General features: G+C 41.8%; 1 protein-coding gene across 2 annotated transcripts in view; it reads right to left on the reverse strand.

Annotated features, from left to right (window-relative positions):
* The window catches only part of LOC102929825 (carboxypeptidase B), a 28520-nt gene extending 9815 nt beyond the window's left edge, over positions 1 to 18705 (reverse strand). Inside the window, exons 1-9 of one of the 2 annotated variants that reach the window (XM_007057392.2) lie at positions 18635 to 18705; positions 18449 to 18524; positions 12743 to 12867; positions 8801 to 8900; positions 8608 to 8709; positions 7654 to 7755; positions 3213 to 3323; positions 3025 to 3115; positions 2125 to 2327 (exon numbers count right to left, since the gene is read on the reverse strand). In XM_007057392.2, the coding sequence (XP_007057454.1) occupies positions 2125 to 2327; positions 3025 to 3115; positions 3213 to 3323; positions 7654 to 7755; positions 8608 to 8709; positions 8801 to 8900; positions 12743 to 12867; positions 18449 to 18524; positions 18635 to 18705 (981 nt within the window). Of the gene's footprint in view, positions 1 to 2124; positions 2331 to 3024; positions 3116 to 3212; positions 3324 to 7653; positions 7756 to 8607; positions 8710 to 8800; positions 8901 to 12742; positions 12868 to 18448; positions 18525 to 18634 lie in introns of both variants that reach the window. The other variant, XM_043522363.1, reaches the window with a different exon arrangement.
* Between the last annotated feature and the right edge of the window lie 3320 nt (positions 18706 to 22025).

Here is a 22025-nt window from a genome sequence, read left to right on the forward strand (position 1 = left end):
CTTTTATTTTTTCCTCCTTTTTTTCCTGTCTCATTTTTTAACCAAGGAGGAATTGCTAAGAGAAAACCTAATTTCTTTGTGACAGTTCATGTGAACATGTTTAGTTGTTTGAAGTAATCCAGAAAGCTACACCATTAGGACCTGACCCAAAGCCCATTGAAGTCAGTGGGAGTCTTTCCATTGATTTTAATGGGCTTTGGATCAGGCCCTTTATATTTAGCTATCCCAGCTACAGACAGTGCTGATTGGTTGATACTATGATCTCATTCTCAAAAGCCAAGATTTTTGGCTAAAAGTATCCTCCTTTTGTAAAATCAAATATTAGTACAAGTTGAGCGTCTCTGGGACCCTGCTGTTTTTTTGTTGGGAGCTCCAATTGAGGAAATATATTCCTTAATTAGGACATGAGGACAGTTGATCAGATTATCGCCTTTTAGTGGTGACAGGATGGCTCCTTTGTAGCGGAAAATAATAGAACTCCCCCTGGGATCATTGTGGCTGATTTAAAATATGGGATAAAATTACCATGGAAAGACTAACTCATATTAAGTGAGATCAGATGGATGGCTGTTGACATATATATCTTGCACTCCTGAATTACTTTTTTTTATATTGAAGAATGGAAGACTCAATCTCTAAATCAAACGGAAAAAAAAAAGATCGGGCTTTTTATTATTCATAAAATTGCAAACCCTTGGCATGGATGACTGTCGCCAATCATCAAGATTTTATATATTCTTCTAGTCTAGAATGCTGTAGAATAGGCAAGTTAATATGAAAATTGTTCATCCAGGATTTTTTTTTAAAGGAAAACTAGAAAGACATATTGATCCTGTCTTAGTGTTAATGTTTTGTCTGTTTTTTTTAAAGTTCAGTTTTACTGTATTTTTTGTGTCTTGAGTGTCAATAAAACCTTTCCCCATCTGAATGTAATGGTGTTAGAAACATGCTGTACTTGGAGCAATGTTTCATCACACTTGATCTTGACTCAGCAAGATGGGCAGAAGACCATGCAAACTTCTAGCATATGGGAAAAATTGTGAGCTTGACAAAGAAGCAGTTCAGGAGTTTATATTATTTATTTAGACTGAGCTCTAATGGGTGAAATTTGAAATATTCAGTAAAAATCAAAAACAAGCAAAAAAGATGTAAGAAATGACTGGAATATTCACAGTTAAAACTCTCCCGCATGTAAAGTAATACAACAAACAAAACAAACCTCCACATCTTAATGCTCTCCTTTCCATTTAAGCTGCCAGAATGGCAAGGCAAAACTATTAAGTTGGCCACACTCTTCCTTTCTGCTTCAGAATTATGATAGATCCATGTGGGAGCTCTCGTAAATCTGTCATAGTTCTGCAGCAGTAAAGCCAACTTAATGCTATTGCCTTAGACTTCTGGCAGCTTAAAGAGAAGAGAGAGGATCAAGATGGGTTGTTGTTTTTTTTTGTTTGCTGTGTTGCTTTTCATGCCAACAACTTTTAATTGCTAATATTCCAGAGAATTGAAGTCATTTTATTATTTATAATTATTTTAATCTTTTTTTAAAGGATAAATAATTCACATACTAAATTGCCTTTATCAGACTTAAAAAGCTGCAGGGCTTGGGTGTGGCCCTAAACTTCATTAAATAATGATGTTTCGGGGCCAATCCCCGGCTGGTTTAAATCACTCTAACTCTACTGAAGCTATGGAGCTACACCAACTTACACAAGCTGTGGATCTGGCCAACAGAGCATGATTTTTGTATGTAACGTATTGCAGTCGTTACATACAAAAATGGGTTAGACTGTAACCCATTGAATAAAGTGGAAGCAGTGCTGTATAATTTACATCTCTCAATATGACATTATTTGCAGACAAACACAGCCTTGCAGACAAATCCAACCTTTGTATGATGGAGATGAATCAGGGATCCTTGAGTTTATCTCATGCCTAAACCCTCTTCAAGGTCTCTTGCTATAAAAGACTAATGTACTTTCAAAAGCTTATTGTCCAGATTTTCTCCAGATGTATAAGAAAACGTCTGAAATTAACCTGATCTAAATATCAAGTGATGAAATTTGCATATTCTCCCCAGTACACCAAAATTACAAAGAGACACAATATTTTTGTTCTACTTACCAGCTCTGCATAGTTCTCTGGAAGGGAGTAAGTATAAGCATAAGGAAACAACAGCATCTGGGAATAGGAGTGAATAGTCAAGTATGCCTTGATAGTGGAGAGATTTTTACGAATAAAGTCAGCCAGAGCCTTGGTCTCCTTTTCAGACTCAGGGGCGCTGCCACAATAAGTCTCATCGCATGGTTTTTTTGAAGCACCAATACCTGCAGGGAAGGGCGAATGCTTGTATATAATGGAACAGAATTATGTTAATGAACCATAAAGATGGTGATCTACTGTCACCAAAGTTATAGTTAAGACTCTTTAGGCAACCTTAAGTTAGTCCCCTGGAGCATATACTATACATGGAGACAGAATATTTATTATGTGATCACACACTTCTAGGCAATGTGGTGTAGTATTCTGCAAATATTTTTTTTCACAGCTACTATATTTGGAGGAATAAAACCATTTCATACATTACTGAAGTAAGTCATCATATTATGTAAGTGAATTAATGTATGAGAAGTGAACAATTCTGTTGACCTGCAGTGCTTTATTAGGGACTTTTACTTGAATGTCTGCTGCATAACACAGGGCACTCCCAAGAATTAGAATGGAAGTCTAGTGACTGTCACTTTTCTTGTACAATGCTTTCCCCCGGTATGAATTCAGAGCCCACAGAAATTTCCAGACTGACAGCCCTGGTGACAGAAGTCTTCTGTTCATCCTAAGGAACAGGTGTAGCATGCACAACAACGGCGTAAGCCTCCCTAAAGTACATTGATGATGATCCTTGCTCCAGGCCTGGAAGGACCAACTTTAGGAATGAAGGAAGCATCTTTGTGGAAGCATCCTTTTGATATGTTACATGCTGCACCTTTCAGTGTTAACTTTAATCAAATATTAGAAAATACTTACTGCACCACCCAGCATTAAAATTCCTGTTGGGGTCGGTACCAATGCAACTGCTGCCAGAGTTTGTGGAACGTGTCTTCCTCCACATGCGGTACTGAAATGGAAAGTGCATGTAAATACTAAAGGATAGTTAACTAAAGGTATTTGACCCACTCAGTGAGATTCTTGTTCAGAAAGAAGAGTGTACATACATTGGTCCAGGTGTAGACATAGCCGTCAATATTAAGGACAGGCAGGACGTAGAAATCCAAGTTGTTGAGAAGTCGTGTCATAAGGGTATCACTTCCATAGGTACTAACAGCCTAGATATAGATCAAAGAGAAAGCTGTTGTTTTCATGGAATCAGGAATTGCTGGTGGTTCTGAAATGTATTTTTAAAAACACAAGGGTGTGTTATCTTTTGCAATTGATGCATAACCTTTTAACCTGATATGTTTAATATGGGAATTTTTTTAAAAGACTCTTTCCGCAAACCAGTCCACCAATGTAAATCCAAAAGTACAAGTACGTTCTTCTGAGGTAGCCTGCTTCATTAAGGGCCTGATCCAAAAGCCACTGAAGTCAATGGGAGTCTTTCCACTGACTTTCGTGGGCTTTGGCTCTGGCCCAAGCATCCTAGAATTAATGATAATAGTTTAGCACTGCAAAGTGATTCCGTACATTCCATATCCTGACATGTGCGACAGGCCAAAGCTCTGAGATATTTTTAAGTACTGGAAAGAACAAGGAATAAATCCCAGGTTATATCAGTTAGAACCACACTGCTGTTTTAAAGCAGCATTATTCATCTAACTTAACATTGCATAGATGAACAAGCACTGATCATGAGCAATGCACTAAATCAGCATGCCAGTGGGCAGACTCAGCGCTCTCCACAGAACAACTTCCTATTTAGAGGGATTCAGTGCTCCTGGCCACATATGCTGTAAGGTTTCAGAGTAACAGCTGTGTTAGTCTGTATTCGCAAAAAGAAAAGGAGTACTTGTGGCACCTTAGAGACTAACCAATTTATTTGAGCATGAGCTTTCCGATGAAGTGAGCTGTAGCTCACGAAAGCTCATGCTCAAATAAATTGGTTAGTCTCTAAGGTGCCACAAGTACTCCTTTTCTATATGCTGTAAGGGCTCTTGTGTCCCTGTAGTCTATCGTCTTATTTGTATGCAAGAAAATATTTCTCAGTCCCACAAAATTATACAGAGAGGATCCTCCTGAGACATTCAGTACAATAGATACACTTCTGACTTTGGCAAGCTCTCATCACAAACAGTCTCAAAAGCATAGATAATGGAACATTACATGCTCTTCCCCACTCCTTCCCTTAGCACACAGAGGCATCATCAAAACTCCTGCACTAAAGCTATAGGGCCTGATTCTCCACTGCCTTGTGCTTTGTGTGATCATTACAGATTTACACCTATATAAAGTAAGTGTAAATGGGGCATAGAAAAGCTGCCATTCTGACCGGGTAGTGTATTGCACTCATGTTTCCCTTACTTTGCACATGTGTGAATGACTACACAGGGTGCAAAGCAGTTGAGAATCAGGCCTGTAGTTTGTTGACTGATTAACAGTGTTCAAAAGCAGATTATGGTTACTGGGAGAACTGGTGCTTCTTCCTGCCTTTTGCATATTCTCTAACTCAGCTCATGCCTTTCCTTTTTGTCTTTGGACATTTGTGTCCAGTAGCACTTTTAAATAAACAACAGAGGATCTTAATGTTAAAGTACTTCCTCTTTCCCCAAAACCACTAAAGAAAGTCATCACCTTCAGTCAAGTACATTCATATATTGACTCTTGACTTTCAGCTACAAAAAACCCAATGATTGTAGTAAAAATAATTGCTAAAAGAAAAATGGTAACAGGTACTATTTTCAGTTTTATTGGGAGATAAAGAGATCATTTCCCCATCTACTTGTCACTTTCAATTTCCATTGTTCCATATGCAAAGCTACATGGATGTCTCTCGGAGGACAGGAAGATTAGCCATGTCACCACTGTGTCTATGCTAGCATGAGCCAATCAAATGCTTTGGTTTTCCTTTATTTGGATTTTAACTACCTCAGGGGTGGCCAACCTGTGGCTCTGGAGCCACATGTGGCTCTTCAGAAGTTAATATGCGGCTCCTTGTATAGGCACCGACTCCCGGGCTGGAGCTACAGGTGCCAACTTTCCAATGTGCCAGGGGATGCTCACTGCTCAACCCCTGGCTCTACCACAAACCCTGCCCCCACTCCACCCCTTCCCACCCCCTCCCCTGAGCCTGCCATGCACTCGTTCCTCCCCCCTATCCCCCAGAGCCTCCTGCACTCCACGAAACAGCTGATCAGGAGGTGCAGGGAGGGAGGGGGAGGCGCTGATCGGTGCAGCTGCCGGTGGCTGGGAGGTGCTGCGAGCAGGGGTGGGGAGCTGATGGGGGGCTGCTGACATATTACTGTGGCTCTTTGGCAATGTACATTGGTAAATTCTGGCTCCTTCTCAGGCTCAGGTTGGCCACCCCTGAACTACCTTCTGCTGCTTCTGTTTTAAAACCTTTAAATGTAGGAATTTTTATAAAATTTGAGAATTAAGCAGCACGGAGTTGCTTTTTAAAGATTATTCTATGGAAGAGGAGTGTATCTTTTTCCCTTTAGAGGAGGCTGTGTGTACAATGTTCACCAGCACTCCCTACCTATGCAGTGTTAGGAGATATGAGAGAGAGAGAGAGAATAGAAACTTATATTTCTTTTAAGAATTCATAAAGCCAGCATGGAGTGAACCTCACTTCACGTGTGAGTCTCATGTACTAGAAGGTGATGCTTTCTAGTTACAGAAAAATGTTATTTGTTATTATATGTAACAAATTACATTTTAACAGTAAGAAGTGGTAACTCTGTTTGAGGCAAATAATACCAACATTATTATTTTCCTCCCCCTGAATACAACATTTAGGGAGCTGTCTTCCCAGCCTTTGATTACATTTCCATAATCTTCTTGTTCTGTTTAGGTGAAGAAAAGCTTCTACCCTTTCTCTTTCTTTTCTTGGAGGAAAAGAATGATTCTAAGAAACCTGGGAATATGAAGCATTAGGAAGACAGGTGTCCATCCTACTTCTATAATGCACACTCAGATGCCTCCTTCAATTTACCTTGACTTCTCCATTCTTTAAAATCACAAAAAGGGCTTAATTCTGAACCATTGAATTCAATGTCAAAACTTCTACATCACAAATTGAGCCAGGAGCATGACTGGATTCGTAGTGTTACTATAGTGTTATAATAATACAGACATGAAGCAGATTCATTGGTTTGTCCGTCTGTCACCTCTCTTTCTATACATATATGCTGTGACAAAGCTCTGTCCTTGCCTCCGTGGGTCCCGTGTTTCCTGGCAGATTTCGCTAGCCTCAGAGGCTCACTGAGACCCTCCATGTAACCCTTCTCTCTCTAGAGACAAGGGTCAGTCTACTGAGCCATTTTCATCATAAGCCAGCGAGGGAGGTGAGGAGAAGTTATCCTTCCTTGCACGGTCTCTGTTGTCTCCCAGTCTCAGTGATTAATCAGGGGGCAAAGGTGGGGGCAGGGGAGAGCCCAGGCCCACCCTCTACTCTAGGCTCCAGCCCAGGGACCCTAATAGTATCAGCTGTGGTAGCTGACCTTGTAGAAACATAACATGTACAATTCCTTGGGCTACTTCCTCCACAGCAGCCCTCACTTCCTCAAGCTCCACTTCACCCTTACCTCAGGGCCTCCTTCCTTGTGCCTGATGTGGTGTGTACTACTCAGCCTCTCCACCAGCACAACTTCCTCCCACAGCTCCTGACATGCACACCCACCTGACTAACTGGGAGGCTTTTAACTAGTTTCAGCCAGCCCCTGATTGGCTTCAGGTGTCCCAGTCAACCTAGCCCTCTCCCTGCCTTCTGGAAAGTTCTTAATTGGCCCCAGGTGTCTTAATTGACCTGGAGCAGCTGCCATTTCACTTATCCTGGTACTAGGGATTTGTTTAGCCTGGAGCTAATATATCTATCTCCCACTACTTTTCCATAGCCATCTGGCCTTGCCCCGTCACAATGCACAGGGGATTCTATTCATACCTACCACAGTGAGAATGGGTAGCTCATTTCTTTTAAATAATTTTAATGGAAATTAAAGGGCAATACTTAAAACCTCAAAGCAAACTTGAGTGGTTGCCTTGGGATTCCCCTGGCAGACAGGCAGAATAGTCTGCACTATGCCTCTGCCTCCCAGCTTTGTCCTTCGTGTAGTGGATGTGGCCAGTGACAAGAGGCAGCCCAGACTGCAGCAATCCCTGGATGTTGGAAGGGCCCCTTTGGGGGTCATCACATCCCTGAGGCGTCCTGATGCTCTTTGTTTCCACAAGCTGCTCAGGTGTCGAATGGCCAGTCCTGAGGATCCAGCCGACAGTGTGTATACACTTCATATCAAGGGGAGAATGGAGCCCAAGTTGTATTATTCCAACCCAAATCCAAAATCAGAGAATAAAATTAGAAAGCACTGGATTAGAAACTGCCAAGGACTGAACTGCAGGATATCGTATTATTGTATTTGTTTCACGTTTGTTACAGTCTGTGTCAGGTTCCTCTAAAGTTGATTTATTTTGTGAAAACTCTTTTTTGTTACTGAATTTACCAACCTCTTTCACAAACCACTGGCAGAATGCAGGGGAGATCCACTCTCTTGCATGGAAACCACAATCCATAAAGATGGCCTTTTTGTTTGAACCACTTTTCCCCACCTATAGTAAATAAAATGTCATGAAAAAACAACCTATTTGGTGTACACATTATTAATATTCTGTTTCCAGACTGGTGACTCTAAAGGTGAAACTTGACAGCAGTATGAGCTATATTCCTTGATTAAATTGGAAACCTAATACTATCAGAATATATTCTTGCCCCTCTGGACAATCAAGTTGTTTAAGTTAAAATAGTACAATCCTATTTGCTTTGTTTTTTTATTAATGCAGACAAGCTCATATTTTCGCAGAATATTTCATTACTACACAGTGTTGGTAGATTTCATACGATAGTATTATTAATTGAAAAGACCAAGTTGGTTATATACATTCTAGTGAATGCTGGTGCCGTTTTGGGTAAGTGATTTTGTCTGTTTCTCACTCCCCTCCGCTCTCTCCCCTCCCCCCCCCCCGTTTATTTCTTGGTATCTTATTTATTCATAAGAGTTACGTGACAGAAAATGACATCTGAAGAAGACAGAGAAATTTGTTTGTTTCCTGTTGCCAGCTAGACTGACATTTATAGATCCTTTTATAGTAAGTGTGTTTACAAACAACAGATGGCGTGAACACTTACATAAAGGTAGATTATCATTTACATTGCTCACAGGAATGTGGTTAAATTTATAGGTCTGAACTTCCAAAATATTTATTATGGGTTTCACTCTATAAACCCTTTACCTTAAATCAAAAGGATAAAAATTCACAATAAAAGTAGCTCTCAAAATCTGTTTTGATTTCCTAGAGGATTTATAATACGTGTTAGAGTTAGTGAGGCCTTAATAAATATTGTAATTTTACTTAAGTTACGAGAACAGACCATACTGGTAAAAAGAAACTAAAAACAATCACCTTGAGGAGGTATAGGGGCCGTCCCTGAAATGTAGTCCCGATCTGAGTGCGAGAGACAAGGTTTGCGTTCTGAGCAGCAATGTCAGCAGTCCAAGCAGCAATCTGTTTAATACAACCATTAAGTTAAATGGCATCTCTAACCCCAGTTCAAAAGCAATTAATGAATGAAGAGTGTAGCATATTTATAGACTACCGTTTCCCAGTTGTTGTATTTTTCATAATTGTGTCCAGTAGCACGAACATTGCTGTCAAACTGAGCATCAAGTACCGTCTGCAGGTTGTCGATCAGAATTCTGCAATAAACCCACAGTGATATCAAATCTAGAAAGAAGACTTGTCAGTGGGGTGAAATTGTCCAGCAAATTTGTCTTTCCCTGATGGAGAAAGCATTGGACAGATGTCATTGATCTACCATTTGGAACTACAGTGATTCTGAAATGAAGTGTTTGGGTTGGACTATATTCCAGTACGGTGAATTCACAGCTAACCTATTTTTGCCTTATGTTCTGCTCCAATGATGGGCTCTTCTTGGCCAGCGGCTGTCCACCAGGCCAGCTCTTTGCTCCCAACCCTCTACAGTGCAAGCTCTTTTGGGTCAGCTGCAGGAAAGTTAACAACCTTCTTTTCCCCATGCTCTAAGGATAAGCTCATGGAGCAAGTGCTCTTCCTCGGTGAGCAGCCCACTCCCCTTCACCTCAGTGTGAGCTTATGCAGCCATCATTTTCTTGCTTGTGGACATGGGCTTCTAGGGAACAGGGCCTTTGTTGAGTTGATAGCACAGAATGACATTTGCTCCATAATGTCACAAGGTGATGATGTAACATCCCAATGCATTGAAAAAGCACCACCAAGCAAACATCTGTAAAATGGTAACCCCCTGTCTGTCAAACCAAACTCAGAGTATTCAGCTGTGGTATGGCAGCCTCATAGTGCCAATGGACTGAACAGTGTTCCCAGCTCTACTGTATTTGTTGTATGCCAGCTGCAGCAAGGTGAATGCAGTCGTCCAACAAACAAACATCACACAGGCACTGAAGTCCTGTCTGCCTCTGGCTGGATCTCTGCCACTCACCTTTCCCATGGACTGAGACTAATGGATAAGACTTATCATCAGGCAGTATCTTGGGACAGTTTGCTTTTATTCCAGCTACTCTAACTTTTGTTTTCCCAGCGCTTGTCTTACCCTGAATGGCTAGAGGGTCAAAGATTGCAAAAACAATATGTTCTTGATCAAAGTGATCTGGATAGAAGAGCGAGAGGTCAATTTGCTGTGCAACACCAGCCTTCATAAGAAACACTTGAACTGGTTGCATTGACATAATTTCAGGGCACTGCAGCTGCAGATCAAAGAATTGTATTTACTTTGGCTGTCACAAGGACATTCTGTTGAAGTTTGTCAGGGACATCCTGCCACCCTCATGGCCTCGCAATCAGAAGACAGGTGCATGAACTTGTGCAAATTCATGAAGGAAATTCTAGCACATACCAGTGTAACTCCCTTGCCAAACAGAAAATCCTACTTTCAATGGATTCTTATGCTATAAGGGAGCAGTAAGAGCACTGAAAATAATCTTCTTAAGAACTATAATTATATGTTTATTGCCAAAATATATGGGTCTTTCCTTCATAGGGCTACTCTGAATATGTCAGAAATACAATTATCGCGGCAAGTGCAGCATTAATAACACTGCTGTGGTTTTCTTAAGACTTGAAAAAGAAACTGTTTGGTCTTTTAATGTCTTTTAATGAAATAATGTTACTACCACTGATAACTATTGAGTTCTCTGCTTTCATATTAGTGGTAATTTTTTTGTAAATGTCCCATTTGCATTAGTTATTTTGCATACATTTGTCCTATGATATGTTAAGGGGCCCCAGTAAATGTCTCCAGGGATGGATTCTTAACGGATTGGAAACAGAGATCTAGTAGATTAAAAGGAGTAATTTAATGAGAGCTGCATGAGCTAGTAGGAAGGAGTTTGATCTATTGAACTGAGCATGGGGTTGTGAGCCAAAAGCTTGTCTACCCTAATCCAGCTCTGCCACTTGACTTGGTGTTTGTTTCTGTATATTGGTAAAATGAGATAATAATACTCACTTACCCACTCTACAATTAATGGTCCATATATATCCATATGCTCCAGCTGTTTTGTACTACTATGGTGGCACAAGTCAGCCATAAATCTTATTAGAGAGAAAAGGTGGTTGAGGTAATATATTTTATTGGACCAACTTTTGTTGGTAAGGGAAACAAGCTTTTGAGCTTACACAGAGCTCTTCTTCAGAAAACTTGTGTCTCTCACCAACAGAAGTTGGACCAATAAAAGATATTACCTCACCACCTTGGGTCTCTCATATACTGGCACCAACTTGGCTAAAACTACACTCCATAAATCTTATTGGTAGCTGTCTAGAGTGGCACAAAGGAGCCAGAACATATTGCTGATCCTGGCTCAGTGTTTGCATAGTGATTTGAAAATATAAATTAGAGGTGGGGTTTTCAAAGGCGCCAAAGTGATTTAGCAGCACAAGTCCTTCACTGAGTGGGCATGAGGACTATCAGAATTCTTCCATCCTGCTCGAGTGTTGCTAGGAGTGATAACTCCTAGGAGCTTCTGGGACTGAATAGTACTGCACCAGATATATTGGAAGACTTTGTAAGAAGTTATATATGTGGTCCCCTGACAACTTCATGATGATAACTGGATCCAGGACCTATTTGGAGGGATTGATTATATACTCTTCTCCTTAGAGCATTGTTTAAGTGTGGGATTTCCTTGAGATCAATAGGGGACTTGTATATAATACTGCAACTGTTCCACCTAAGGCCTGATCTGACTTGTATTCAAGTCAGTGGAAAGACTCTCAGTTACTACAGGAGGAGGAAGCATTAACAGAAGGCACTGCTAACCAAGAGATCTTTTCCTGGATTAAATAAGAATAAGATGACTAATTTGCTGAATTTCTAACCATCAAAGACACTGTTTAATGCAGAGACAAGGTGGATGAGATAATATCTTTTATTGGACAACTTCTTCTGGTGAAAGAGACAAGCTTTTAAGCCACACAAAGCTCAGTAACCATTCAATAATAAATAGATGAGTTGATTCAATATCCTTTGTTGTAACTAAATCATGTTGCTCAAGGTGTTGTATTGGACAGATAGTTTCAGAAAGCACTATGGAATTATTGTGTAAACAAATGTGTCTGTGAAATCTAGGTTTCTAACTCCTGGATACTAGTTTTATGATGATACTTAAAAATGAATGAAAACATTGTTTGCATGAGGAAACCTCTTCCAGTCTCACTGAACTGCTGTTTGGCCTTTGGCAATTCACTTCAATTTGCTGGGCCTCTGTCTTTTCCTGCCTTTTGTCTATTTTAACTTTTTATACCGTAAATTCTTCAAATCTCTTACTATATGTTTTTACAGTGTCTATCTATCATGGGCAGCAGGTGAGCGCCTGGCTCGGGGAGGCCGAACTGCCCCTTCTGCCCGAGGCCCTGCCACTGCTGCTGGAACCCAGAGCCCCTTCCCCTGTGCCGTGGCCACCTGAGCGCCTCCAGCTGCAGAGCACTGGGAGGGCAGGGGGTGTAGGACCCCTCAGCCCTGAAGTGCCAGGCGGGCAGCATGCCCCCCATTCCCAGAGTGCCAGGTGGGTGGGCATCAAAGCCACCAGCATCCCCAGCCCCAGAGTGCCAGGCAGGCGGGTGGCATGGCCCCCAGCCCCGGAGCGCCAGGTGGAATTTCTGGCTGCAGGCCAGCCCCCATAAGTCCCAGCCCAGAGACCCGGCCACAGGGGAAGAGCCGCCCATAGCAGAGTGCTGGGAAGCAGGAGGAGGTCTGGTGGCAGACAGTGAGTGGGGCTATGCAGGGCTGTGTTTGGGGAGGCTCAGCCTCCCCCAGCCTTTGATACCCACTGCCCATGACCCTAAACCTAATTGCAGTCTCTAGGGGCTACAATAATAATAATTAGTAATTAATTAATAAATATCTTGACTAACAATTATGGCCTTTCTGTTGTCAGAGGTTTGTTATGGGAAGGCCCTTCTGTTATGGGAGGGTTGGCTGGGTAAATTTTCTCAGTATTTACCCTTCTTATATTCAAAATACTAAATAAGAAAAAAAACATACTCATATTCCACTCCACTCTGCTCCAGGAGACTCTGAACATCAAAGGACTTGTCCGCTTCAACCCGGAAGTCAACTCTCATTTCTGGTTTTACTTGTGTGATGGTCTCTGGATTCCAGAAATCAATCTGAAAAGTGGAACAGATGAAATTGCGATTGTTAGGTTGGTATCTATGTTGTGGTAACACAGATGTGGCTTGATATGATAATAAGGCAAACTCCATTAACTCAAGACAGCACCAGGGCTATATTCCATTGATCTACCTAAGTTTTCTAAAATTAAACATAAAATCACATGGAAAATTAACTATGATTGTATTAGGTCATGTAGTTCACACATTGTGAGATGTAGATTTGCTCAGATGGCAGTGACCACTTTCCAAGATTTCAATTCAGCAAAGTACTTAAGCATATGTTTAAGAGCTTTTAATGGACTGGGGCCTAAGGCAGGAGATGAGCATTCAGGTTCAAAGACAACTTCTGGACAAATGTGTATGTCCGTCTGAGGAGTGAGTAAATTAGAAATATAATCTTTCATATATTTTTAGGAACAAAAGAGACCATTATGATCATCAAGTGAGACCTCCTGCATAACACAGGCCATGGACTCTTTTCCAGTAAGTTCTCCAGCAAGACCATAAGTCCTGTTTGAGTTATAGCGCATCTTTTAGGCCTGGTCTACACTATGGGGGGGCGGGGCGGATCGATCTAAGATACGCAACTTCAGCTACGAGAATAGAATAGCTGAAGTCGACGTATCTTAGATCGAGTTAGAATCACTTACTTTGCACCCTCGTGGTACGGGATCGACGGCCACCGCTCCCCCATCTACTCCGCTTCCGCCTCTCACCCTGGTGGAGTTCCGGAGTCAACAGCAGAGCGATCGGGGATTGATTTATTACGTCTACACTAGACACAATAAATCGATCCCTGATAGATCGATCACTATCCGCCAATCCGGTGGGTAGCGGAGACGTGGCCTTAGAAAGATATCCAGTCTTGATTTCAAGATGTCAAGTATAGAAAATCCACCATGTCTCTAAGTAAGTTGTTCCAATAATTAATTAATAATTATTAAGATGGAAAATGACTGCCTAGGAAGGAGTACTGTGGAAAGGGACCTGATGGTCATAGTGGATCACAAGCTAAATATGTGTCAACAGTGCAGGGGTGAAAGGGAGCTGGTAGGGGCCGGTACTGCGTACCGGTAAGAACTCGCACAGGCCCATATCCAGCCCACATTAAAGCGTTGCTGTGGCAGCGCTTTACTGTCCCTGCCCCTTTTGCCTCCCCTGTCGGGGGCCCTGCTGGTAGGGTCCGTACCAGCAGGGCCACCGATGGAGGGGGGACAAGGGGCAGCAATGCTAAAGCGCTGCCGCGGCAAAGGACCGTCCTTAAAGTGCTGCCGCAGCAGTGATTTGATTTCACTGCCCCTTCCCCCTGTCGGTGGCCCTGCCGGTACGGACCCTACCAGCAGGGCCGCCGACAGGGGAGGCAAAAGGGGCAGGGACATTAAATTTAAGGGGCAGGGACATTTAAGGAGCGTCCTTTGCCGCCGCGGCGCTTTAATGTTGCTGCGCCCCCCCCCCTCAGCGTCCACGGGGCCGTGGCAAAGGACCCTGCAGCGCTTTAACGTTACTGCCCTTTTTGGCCCCCCCAGTCACCGACGGGCGGGGGGGGGGGGGCAAAGGGAGCAGCTGCCCTGGGGCCGGCGATTTAAAAGGGCCCGGAGCTCCGGATACCGTTGCCGCTATGGCAGCAGCAGTGTCCGGAGCCCCGGGCCCTTTAAATCAACACGGGAGCCCTGGGCAGCGCGGGCCAGCCGGACTGGAAGGACTGACCCCCCCCAGCCCCGCCCCTTCCACCTGAGACCCCGCCCCTTCCGGGGAACGGAGCCACCCCACCCCGTACCAGTAAGTGGCCTCAGTTACTTTCACCCCTCCAACAATGTAACACTATTGCAAGAAAAGCAAACTTCATTCTGGGATGTATTAGCAGAAGTGTTGTAAGCAAGACACAAGAAGTAATTCTTCCACTCTACCCTGCGCTGATTAGGCCTCAACTGGATTACTGTGTCCAGTTCTGGGTGCCACATTTCAGGAAAGATGTGGACAAATTGGAGAAAGTCCAGAGAAGAGCAACAAAAATGATTAAAGGTCTAGAAAACATGACCTATGAGGGAAGATAGAAAAAATTGTGTTTGTTTAGTCTGGCAAAGAGAAGACTGAGCAGGGAGCTTTCAAGTACATAAAAGGTTGTTACAAGGAGGAGGAGGGAGAAAAATTGTTCTCCTTAACCTCTGAGGCTAGGATAAGAAGCAATGGGCTTAAATTGCAGCAAGGATGGTTTAGGTTGGACATTAGAAAAAACTTATTGTCAGGGTAGTTAAGCACTGGAATAAATTGCCTAGGGAGGTTGTGGAATCTCCGTCATTGGAGATTTTTAAGAGCAGGTTAGACAAACACCTGTCAGGAATGGTCTAGATAATACTTAGTCCTGCCTTGAGTACAGAGGACTGGACTAGAAGATGTCCCAAGGTCCCTTCCAGTCCTAAAATTCTATGATTCTATCTTAACTGTTAAAACTTTCTGCCTTTTTAATAGTCTGAATGTATCTATTTTCAGCTTCTGAGCATTATAGCTTATTAAGTCTTCCTCTACAAGTTTAAAGAGCAGTCTATTAACTGAAATCTCTTTCCCGGGATCGTTGCCCCTTAACCTTATCTTAGATAAACTAAATATATTGGGGTTTATGTCTCTCACTATAAAGGCAAGTTTTCTAGACCTTGGATCATTCTTTTAGCTCTTTTCCAACCCCTTTACAATTTTTCATCATTCTTTTTGAAGAGTGAACACTGGAACTGTCCACAGTATTACAGTAATGGTCTCACTAATGCCAACTATGATCCCCTTGCAGCCAAAACTCTTGATTTCAGTGAGAATTTTGTCTATATGAGGACTGTAGGATTGGGCACTTAGACCCTGATCCTGCAATAAACTTGTGGGTAGAACCCTATTAACGTCAGTGGGGCTCTGCATGGGCTCAGTGGTCTGACTTTGGATACCTGCTTGCAGGCTTAGGTCCGTAGGGCAGTGGTCCCCAAACTGTGTGGTGTGCCCCCCTAGGGGGCCATGGAGGAACATTTGGGGGGCATGTGGTGGGGCTGGAGCCAGTCCCCACAGGGGGCAGGGCGGGAGCGCAATGTTTCCAGCCCCACTCCGCCCCCAGCCCAGCTCTGCCACCAGCCTCACTCCTCCCCAAACTCTGTTCAGCCCCCAGTTCTGCTCCGCCTCCAGGCCCAGCTCTGATCTCACTCCTTCTCTGCCCCCAGACCAGCTCCACCTCCTAGCTGCAGCTCCGCTCCGCCCCTGCTCCACTCCCAAGTGGCCTCTGCTCTCCTTCCCTCTCTGGCCCCAGGTACAGCTCCACTCTGCCCCTGTTGCACCCCCAGCCCGGCTCTGCCCTCATTCTCTCTCCACCCCCAGGCCAGTTCTGTCTGTCCGTAGCCCCAGCGCCTCCCCCATCCCCAGCTCTGCCTTTAGCCCAAGTTCCTCTGCCGAGGGAGCCTTGCCTGTGCAGAAATGTAGGGGGGGCATGGACTGATTTCGCTATGGGGGGAAGGGGGGGACTGAAAAAGTTTGAGCAATCGGGGCTATATTTGTATTTATACCTTCAGGAATATACATTTTGCCTGGGACTAAATAGGCATACTTGCATGAGTAAAGGCTACTGATGTGAGTAAAGACATCTTTTTCCTTGGAATCTAAGCAGTGAACAAAATATTATTACCTTGGGGATTAAAATAATGTAAACAGGGAGTGCTGTCATCTTAATATACAATGATAAATGTGTGTTCACTATTTAAGATTTATAACTTTCTCTTCCTAACAATAATAAAAAAAAATCACATCTTTTGTTGTTTCTGTTGTTGCTCTATTTATTATTTATTTCTTTATTTTTATCTTACTTGCACTTTTGTCATACCATTCCTTATGTGAATATTCCTTACTATGCAATTTCCTCACAGTCTGTAATTTCAAGCATAGTTCAAAGTTTTTTTTCTTTTTTTAAAGGATTTCAGGGGGGAAGTTTTGGCAAGCATAAATGTTTTAAAGTACAGGCAACTCTGATTCCAATAACAACAAATATTTTCAAGTATATTTCACTTGGAATAGTAATTTTTGATTCAAAGATGATTATAGTTTTCTTGGTCCTTTTGTAGTCTATATTGTCACTTCCTGATGATCAAGTCTGCAGTTATATGGGCACCAGCATGTTTTCCCCATTATTACTGTATACAGCATAAATATTAAATTTATTAATTATGTGCATGAATTATAACTACCTTTTACAACAGATAAGACCAGCTTCTGCATTCCTTACACACCTATTCAGATCAATGCGAATTCTGGGTTCAAAGTATCTGCAGAATTGGGCCCACAGAGTATCTCTAGTCCACAGGAGCACTGTACACACACTGTACATAAATCTATGAGATGGAGATCACTGTGTGTATAAATAATTTGGGGCCTGATTCACTAAATTTGGTACAAGGTACAAATTGTAACTGTTCCCTTTCCCCAGATGGGGGAGTTCATCCCAGAGAGGCCTGGTGGTGGTACTGCCAAAGACTTCCTTTGGGTTTAGTCAGCTTTCAATCTCACTAGTGGCTTCATTAAAGTCCTATTAGTAGAGAGTGCTGTGCAAGGAGCCAATTCACCATCTGTCCTGGCTATGCCCCCTCTCTGGCCATCACCTCCCAAAGTATAAAGGAGGTTGTGGCTGGTGTGTCCATCCATGAATGCTGTATTTGTGTGTGAGCTAGCTGTTATCCCAAAACTGGTTACTAGTCCTGATTGTCAACTATTTTGGCCATAATTTTGCATAGATTTTTGATTTTCATTTTTTAGGAAAAAGAAAAACCAGCCCTCTAATTTAATTCCTTTATAAGGCACACTTGAAAGAAAGTATGACATGTTAATTTCTATAATGAGGGTGAGAAGGCAGTGGCACACCAATAGCCTTGCCTTCTCACATGATATCACCTTATCGCTGGTGAGAGTGCCTCCACTTCTGCACATCATTAAAAATGTCATGTTTTCATCTCACTGATGATGGTGGTTTTTCTTTCCACAGCTATTTTACAACATCAAAGCTGAAAGGAAGTATTGAAAACACATTTGCTGTCCTTATTATTTTTACGTCATCGTCATGTCATCATATATCTACATCAAGGTCAGTAAAAAAACAGGCAGCTTGATTGGGCAGGGTAGGAAGCTTTAAAGAAAATCCAAGGAAGAAAATATATCGCATGAGAGGCTAAAGGAAAGTTGAAGTTGGATGCAAGCCTAGTTTTTTAGGTTATTTCTAAGTGTAATTATTAAGGTAAAAACCACTGGAAACTGGAATTTTCATGTGGTGTTTAGCATAACATGTATTCAAAAGTATTGTACCATACCAAATTTTTCTCTTGTTTTTAACATGCAGCTTGGATTATTCAGCTAGATTTTCTAGAAATGTGTTTATTTAGCTCCTGCCTTGTAACTTAGTCCGGCTCCCTCAACAGGAAAATTCACATTGACTTGAATGGACTCAGGATCAGGCCTCTAATTCAGCAGTATGACATACAGTATTTCTTAGATCAATATTGGTAAAACAAAAGAGCTTTAAGTTACAGTCTATTCCCCCACCCAACTCCATCTTAATTACCTGCACGTTGCTGGCCAAGGTGTTGAGGAATTCTACCTGCTCTTCATTGTGTGGTGTTACACGAAACACCTTCTCTCTTGGTGGTGGAGGAGGCGGGAGAAAAAGGTACGATTAAAACAGGCAGGTCAGCTAAGAGAGTTCTGTTTAGCAAAAAAGTGCTGGTTTAACCTTAATTTGAATTCTTACCCATCAAAGTGGTGACTGTGAAGTGGAGCTGAAGCAGCTGCGGCACCTACAAGAACCAATACAGCCCACATTTTTTTTAGAAGTAAAGGGCATGTGATTATTCTCGGCTGCTTTTATAATCCAGTTTACCCTGCTCTTTACTAAGCACTCAGCAAAGTAGCCTTTCATTAGCTGATTGATTATTCTCCTGTCCTTGTTTTATCTGTACATTGTTTATAAACTGTGTATTTTGTCGCACACCTGTGGAAACAGAGCTGAGAGTCTCACAGCTGGCTCAGGGTGCCCACCACTACAACTGGATGACCTATTCATAGCGGAGAATTTATATGACGAATCTTGCACTTTTTTTTTATTTGTGAATTACTGGTGAACAATTTTCATGAATTTTTATTCAAAGTAATTCAATGAATGTACTTGAAAACAAATTGGGTGCACAAGCTGTATGCTAACTGGGCCTACAGTTCTCTGTAGTCCACAGGGGCGCTGTACATGTCCTGTACATCATTCAGCAAGGTGGGGATCATTGCTTGTGATTGTCTAGGTGATGATTCATTGCATCTTTAATCTAAATGTCTAGGAGGAATTTGCCCCTAACCCTTCGTATATTCTGAATGCTCACATAATACTCTACTTGAGGTACCGCATATGGACAAAGAAAATCAAATGAAATGTAGTCATATAAATAAAGGGCCATTTTTTCAGCTGTTCCCTCCATTTCACACCTGCAAAAATGCACACAGGTGGTTGCAAAGGAAAAATAGTACTTGCCCCTATTTTGCTCATAACAACACATGTAACTCAGATAGTTAGATGTAATACTACTCAATTCACCAAGCAATAGATTAATTTTCATTGTGTTCACTGGTACTAACTTAAACTTTGTATTTTAGTCTTTCAAGTGCTTTTGATGAGCTATCCCCAAATGTACAAAAAATGGAGTGTAAGGGCTAAATTCTGTCCTCAGTTATGTCTGAGTGGTCCTATAGATTCTAAGGCTTCAGCCATACATTTTACTAAGGGCAGAACTGGACTTTATGGCTGCAGTTTTGTATTTTGATTTTAACTAATGGATCAACATATTTATATTCCCAGTTTAGAAACTATAGAGTCAATTTGGAAATGCAGGAGATTGAAATAACTAGTATGTTTCTTAGATATTCCTCAGCACAGCAGAATTCTACTTAGAAATAGCTCCATGAGGCTTTCAACAGAGGTGAGCAAATATTTAGGGTTGTGTGTTGAGTATGAGGATGAACATTGTCAATCAAATTTGGAGGCCCGTATACAATCAAAATGAATACTGAATTCAAATGTAATCAATACAGTGAGCCTTTTGCTCAAATAAGGACCACAGATTTTGACCCTACATTATATAATATATCCTTTTTTGTATAAATCCTTTTATGTATAATGATGAAACACTAGTTCCGTGCACTAATCAGACAAAACTTTCTCCTTTATAGAAATATTGCTGCCACAAGTTTTATGATGGACTTTATTTATGCAATATATAAGTTCCATTTAGTCTGTTCCACTCCCAATGCTATTGTGGTTGCACATGATGTAATTTAGGCTCTTTGATCCAGAGATGGCTGTTTGAATTTGGCCCAAATTGTTGATACCTCTTTTAAGAATGAACATGATTCCACACGTGAATATCCTATTATACTCTTGGGAGAAAATTTTGCAAAACTACACTGAACAGCCTGAAAATACGTTAAGACTGGAACATCCAACATATGCAGCCATTTGCACCTAACAGTCTGATCCCTGATGAATTTGTTGTTTAAATAAGATTCCCAAATTGCACGTATCTTAATAACCTGAGAATTATATTTGCCAAAATATAAGGATTGAATTTAATTTACAACTAATGACCTAATTTTGTGACACTGCACATTGCCACAAACAATAATCTTACTCAGAGTCAAGTCCGCTAAGCAGGATGACAGCAGGAGTTATTCTGACAGACTGCCAAAACAATAATGCAAGGACTTCAAAAGTTTTAATTTTAAGATGAGATCTACCATATTTGATAAAATGGTATGGTCTCACGAACGTTGCTAAGACAATAAAGCAGAATGATCAAGCCCAGAACTTGCAATGAATAAATGATCACAAGAAGTAATCAAACAAATCGCAGATGTCATCATTCCCTGTTGAGCTCTAGGAAGCATCTCAGAAATAGAAGACTGTCAGATTGCAGTGTTTGAATTCACTTTTAAGAAATTCTTTGTGCCTTTTCATGCAGTTTCCAACACAGTCCCTAACCCAGCTTTACTGCTAGTACTACTGAACTGCCAAGCTATGTAGAATATTATAACTTCTGATGACAGTCTTTGCTGTGTCCATTACAGATTAGGTCAGAGAAAACTAGTGACATGGAATCTTATTGAAGTGGTTCATTTTGCATCCCAGGATTGATGATTATGTGTCAAATTATCTCATAAGCTAGCTCTAAACATGGTCTTGTTTTTCTAACTGCATTAGATAAATGTTCAATATCGGTATGATAAAGTGGCAGCTCAGGGAGAAATCAAATAGCAAATTAAATTTGGATAGACCAGCTGCTCCCTTCATTTTATGACTACAAGACCATAGCACATCAGCTGGACATGGATGAATAAACCATTGCCATATATATTTGGAACTGACAGAAAAGGTTAGCTAGTGGCAATGCCTGATAGGCCATCTCTAATGGGGTACAGGAAGAAGACCCCAAGTTTTCCCCTATGCTCCAGTTTCCTTATAAAACAGGCTATGCCTACTGGAGTGGGGGTGGATGTGACTAGGGACCCAGAAGAATATTTCTCAAGGTGTAGGACAGGAAGCAGGAGCAGCTGGGCCCAGTCATTAGTGAGCAGCTATAGAGAGGCAATAAGGCAGAAGGAGCTTGTTGTTATAGGGAGAGACATCTCATTCCCTTCCTGACTGGGAAGATATCAAACTGCATATACTGCTGGCCCGGTACCCACTGAAAGCTCTCTTCAAACAAAGAACCTCAGCCTTTTGGGATGCTTGCTCAAAAAAGATATGGCTGATGCCTCAGCTTCCTGTGACATATTGGGTCTTAGGTTTCCCTGGCTCTATCAGATGAAAGCTGTTTTATGAAGAATCTGGGATGTAGGCAAACCACAGCAGTGGAGGAACATACTGTACATCATACATCCTCATGGACTTTTCTTCTCCTTACTTGCCTCCTGTGAGATATAATGGGTATCACTAAGTGTGTCAGTGTTGCCCACTAGTGGCTGAACCACCGAAAGCATAAAGGATCTACTAGTACAAACAGTTACAGAAGCTGGCCTTTAGCTCAAGTGGTAGAGAACTCTGGCTACAGAAGCTGGGTTCTAGTCCCAAATTCCCCGCGTGTGTGATTTGTAACCAGATG

The sequence above is a fragment of the Chelonia mydas genome, chromosome 9, assembly GCF_015237465.2.
Source record: "Chelonia mydas isolate rCheMyd1 chromosome 9, rCheMyd1.pri.v2, whole genome shotgun sequence".
In the NCBI taxonomy this organism is placed as follows: domain Eukaryota; kingdom Metazoa; phylum Chordata; order Testudines; family Cheloniidae; genus Chelonia; species Chelonia mydas.